This window comes from Arachis ipaensis, chromosome B10 (assembly GCF_000816755.2).
Source record: "Arachis ipaensis cultivar K30076 chromosome B10, Araip1.1, whole genome shotgun sequence".
Lineage (NCBI taxonomy): Eukaryota > Viridiplantae > Streptophyta > Magnoliopsida > Fabales > Fabaceae > Arachis > Arachis ipaensis.
In genome coordinates this window covers 134,009,606-134,014,808 of record NC_029794.2, presented here as the reverse complement: position 1 = coordinate 134,014,808, position 5,203 = coordinate 134,009,606, and the positions used below count along the sequence as shown (strand labels likewise).

The window sequence follows — 5,203 nt, the reverse complement described above, 5'->3', positions numbered from 1 at the left end:
GGTCTCCGAATTTTTTCTAGAGTTAAGCCAACAAATGAAATACGAAGCTAATTTTGATTTGTCAGGTTAGACACATGACTAAATGATATCGTTTTATTTTGGCACTTAAATAAAAAAAATCATTTTAAAGAATAAGAAAAGATAAAATAGTTTGTATATCATATAAACTCTTTTTCGTCTTCTCGTTTTTGTTTTCTTTAAGCAGCAAAATAAAACGACATCGTTTAGCCCTGTGTCTAGGATGATAAGTTGGAGCTAGTACAATATTTTATTTGCTTACTCAGTATTAAAAAAGATCTAAGGACTAATATCGCATTTAAAGCTAAATCTCAAAGATCAATATAATTTAAACTAAAAAGACTAAAATGATAAAAAAAAATATATAAATCTCAGGAACCACCATAAAATTTTAGTCAAAATTAGTCATTAAATTAATAAAACATGCTAAATAGTGACATTAGAGTTCAAATAGGTCTTAATACAAAAATTAGACAAAAATGACAAATAAAGACTTCATTAATAAAAATAAATTTAAAAACTAATGAGTTATGAATCAAAATTTAAGGTGAATTAAATTTAAGAAACTATTTTAAGATAAGACACAAATTTAAAAATTAAATCTAAATTTTTAATGACCAAATGTTTAAAGAACCAAGTTTGTTTAAGAAACGAAGCTACCAATGAAAGACTACTTGAATGGTATCTCACAGTCTCACACGTTAATCCTTGTTGCTGACTCAGTGACACATCTTTGAGACCATCCTTTCACAGTAACCTCATTGCTCCTAATAAGGTTTTTCTTTCTATTTTTTTTAATTATTCTTTAATAATTTAGACTTTAAGAGTTTAGAGCACGTGGTCCTCTTTACATTACATTATTGATTCATTATTTTCGTGTTCTGTTTCTCATCTTATTATTACGTTTTTACCCCTAAACCATAAAACTCATGCCACCTTACATTCTATTCATGGCTTCAAAATTGGCAGCACAGTAAGAAGATTTTTGTCATGTTAGGCTTCTTTTATGGTAAGCATTAATGTTGTCCTTAATTAATATTTTTATTTGCATTTTAAATGGTTTAAGAGTAATTATTAGTCAAAATAATGATATATACAAAAAATGATTAACTACCAAAAACGCCCCCGAATTATTCAGACGCGGACAAAAATGCACCCAAATTTTACTATCGACAAATATACCTTTAAATAATTTAAAAATGCAATAAAAATACCCAACAGTAAGTATGTATTTTCAAAAATTATCTTAGAGATTGAATTTTGATACAAATTTTTGTAAGCATGATTAGAAAAATGAGATATTATTATTCTTAAAATTTGATAATTTTTTGCTGAGTATGTATTTTTTTGTGATTTTTTAAAAGTATTATTGGTTGTTAACAAAAAAATTACAAAAAAATTATATACTTAACAAAAAATCACCAAATTTTAAGGATAATAATATTTCAGTTTTTTAATTATGCTTGCTAAAAATCACATCAAAATTCAATGTCTAATGATTTTTTGAGAAATACATATTTAATGTTAGATAATTTTGCAAAAAAAACTAACATTAAATATGTATTTCTCAAAAATTACATTAGAGATTGAATTTTGATGCAACTTTTTGCAAGCATTATTAAACAAATGAGATATTTTTTTTCTTAAAATTTGGTGATTTTTTGTTAAGTATATATTTTTTTGTAATTTTTTAAAAGTATTATTGGTTGTTAACAAAAAAATTATAAGAAAAATATATACTTAACAAAAAATCACCAAATTTTAAGGATAATGATAACTCAATTTTATAATTATTCTTGCAAAAAATTGTATCAAAATTCAATCTCTAAGGTATTTTTTAAAAATATATATTTACTGTTGGGTATTTTTGTTGTGATTTTAAATTATTTGAAAACATTTTTGTCGATAGTAAAATTTGGGTACATTTTTGTCAGCGTTTGAATAATTCAGGAGCGTTTTTGGTGGTTAACCCTACAAAAAAATTGGGTAATATAATTATTAGATAATAAGAATAAGAAATTAAAACATGTAACATGTAATAATGTAATAATATACATAAAACTTAAGATTTCTTAATCAATGTTTAACTCCTTAAAATAATCATATGACTAGAATTACTAACGCTTTGTTAGTAGTATCTCCCAGTCACCATGAATGACCAATAATAGAATTCAAATAAGGCATTAATTAATTAAAATTGATAAGATAGCATAATTAATTAACTTGTGGGTATGTTCTTCCTTATGGTGAGGAATGGTGTAAATAGTAAAAGCACTCCAAGTCCCATAACAATATTCAGGATAAAGAACAACATATGAACTCCTGCAATTACATGTCAAACAAATTAAACCAACTTGAGTTATGTCTTTAATCATCTCAAATTTAGTACACTTGCTAAAATCAAATTGTATAAATTTTATATTACTGTTTTTAAATCGAGTTAGATCTTGAATATGAATTACAAATTTCGATGCAATAAATTTTACTCTTATTATGAGCTCAAAAATTAATTTAGTTGAGTTGAGTAGAAGAACATCATACCTGGTAGAAAAGAAGCATCCATCCTTTTCTGTGACCAAGCTAATCTGCACCAATATCAAAATAAGAAAATTAGAAAAACTGAAACATTAATTAATTGAGAGTAAAGTAATAAATTAGTCTTTTATGATTTGGGTGTAATTTTGTTTTTGTCTTTAAAATTTAAAGTGTCCTATTTAAATTTAAAAAAATTTCATTTAACTTTAATATAGTCTTACCGTGAGGTCAAAGTTAAATAATTAACAGAATGTCTTACATGACAGCAGTAAAAGAACAAACTAAGGTCGATAATCTGAAGAACAAGTACAAATTCCAGAGGCACAAAATCAACCGTAGATGCATTAATACATTTATATATCATTCTTGTTCTTGTTCTCCAGATTATCGACCTTGTTCTTATACTGCTATTATGTAGGATATTCCATTAATTATTTAACTTTGACCTCACGATAGAATTACATTGAAACTAAATAAAACTTTTTTGAATTTAAATTGGACACTTTAAAATTTAAATCTTAAAGACCAAAACAGAATTATGTTCAAACGTAAGAAACACTTTGTTTTACATTGCTTCATCTATTTTTTGAAGAAGGTATATTTGTCAATTCACTATTTTTTAACATGTTTCATCAATAGATAAACTATAATTTCATATGAGAACTAACAATTTCTAACCATAAAAACAACGTATATTAATTCAATATCCATAAAAACTTAGATTCGTTCGACAAAACTATCCCAAGTGAACTGAAAACTGTATCTTTAGAAATTGAATTCGAATTTCTTTTCAATGATTTTGTAGAACGAATCTAATTTCAAGTAGAACATCAAACAAAATTAATTTACATTTTTTAAAAAAGCGCCCCAATCATTTATAGAACGCAAAATAAAAAATAAAATAAAATAAAAAACTCACATTGCCCCTCCTCCAGCTGGACCAATTGTTTTGAAAATTGACATAGCAGTCATGGCAATGCCATTAGCTGCCCCTCTTTGATGTTGTTCCTAATTTTTTTTTTAAATCAACATAAATTAAAGATCAAATAAATTGGAAGGAAATAAAGTCAAATTAAATTATGAGTGAATATCTCATCCAGTTTCTGACAATTATCTTGAAAGGACAACGAAACCCCTAAGAAAAAAACACTAAATTCGGCTCTTAATATATTTTTTTGGGACTGATTAGCTCCTGTGCAAAAAAAACAACATTGATTTTTTTTGGTACAGAGAACTCGTTGTCCTTTCGAAGTAATTGTCAGAAATCGGATTGGAGATTTTTTTGTTAAGGGCCTCGTTATCTTTTGAGGTAATTGTCAGTAGCTATTTTAAGTTTTTCTCATGTATTGAAGCCAAGAACTTACCACTGCTCTATTTTGAAGCAGGAACATACCAGTTATAATGGACACCTGAAAGTTCATAAATAAAAAATTAAAAGAAAAATAATAAGAGCAATATTGAGTTGGTAAATAAATTAATAAGAGAAGCAGTTACCTGCAGAAGGTTTTTAGAGACAGAAGCAATATTTATGAGAAGGTAGAGTGTGAATCCTGACAACATTGCTATGAAGGGGTAACTCTGTAACAGAGGTATGGATACTACCTACAAATAAATAAATAATATAATCATGCCAATATTATTACATGCTAATAATATTAATAAATTAAACGACAAATTAAAACAATGAAATACAAAAAATAATACAAAAAAAAAAACTATATGTCTTTTAACAAATACAAAAAAGGTAAAGTATTATTTTAATTCTTAATATTTTAATTAAATTTTAATTTAATTTTTAACATTTCAAACGTTCTATTTTAGTTGAAAAAATTTTTAAGCGAATTTAATATTGTCCCATTATTAAAGTTGATATGAATAATTAATATATTGAAAATGTAATAACATTACCTAAGTAAAATCAATCCTCTAACGATCACCAATATAAATAATTTTTTTAATTTTAGAACAGTGATAATTTATTGCTAAAATTTGAGGTTTTTGAAAAGAAATGCTTTTAGTTATGTTTTACTAATACGTGAAAGTAAAAAGATATGACCTTAACTAAAAATATTGTTAACATTCACAAAATTAACTCTATTAATTATTCATATCATATTTAAAAATGAGACAACATTGAATCTATTTAAAACTTATTTAGACTAAAATAAAATATTTAAAATATTAAAAATTAAATTAAAATTTAACCAAAACGTTGAAACGAAAATAGTATTTTATTTATTCAACAAAAACTTTTTTTTCAACAAAAACATAAATAGCCATAAAATAGTGAGAGGTTACCCCAGCAATGCGAGCAAGCCCAATAGGCCCAAAAGCTTTTTCCAATTTTGGGTATAGAAAAAGCTGATATATTATAAGACCAGTACCTGAATAAACATAAACATTGTTTATAAATATATGACTATATGATATCAAATCAAATTTGTTCAGGAAACATGTTGGTCCCAAATATGTAACCTGTTACTGAAAGAACATCACCAACATTGTCTGTTGTAAAGTTCAAACCCCCCAATCTTCTAGGACTTACAGCCCATAATGAAAAAACCTAACAACCACAGCATCAAGAAATGTGTAGTGTAATTATTAGTTTTGTAGAAAATTTTTTTAATATAATTATTTTTTAACTTATAAA

At 25.4% G+C, this 5,203-nt stretch overlaps 1 protein-coding gene across 1 annotated transcript in view; it reads right to left on the bottom strand.

Moving 5' to 3' along the window:
* The window catches only part of LOC107621237 (protein ZINC INDUCED FACILITATOR-LIKE 1), a gene marked incomplete in the record, with an annotated part of 8,856 nt that continues 5,676 nt past the window's right edge, over positions 2,024-5,203 (bottom strand). Inside the window, 7 exon segments of the mRNA XM_021114190.1 lie at positions 2,024-2,340; positions 2,560-2,603; positions 3,473-3,561; positions 3,918-3,962; positions 4,048-4,155; positions 4,852-4,937; positions 5,029-5,116. Of these exon segments, the coding sequence (XP_020969849.1) occupies positions 2,237-2,340; positions 2,560-2,603; positions 3,473-3,561; positions 3,918-3,962; positions 4,048-4,155; positions 4,852-4,937; positions 5,029-5,116 (564 nt within the window).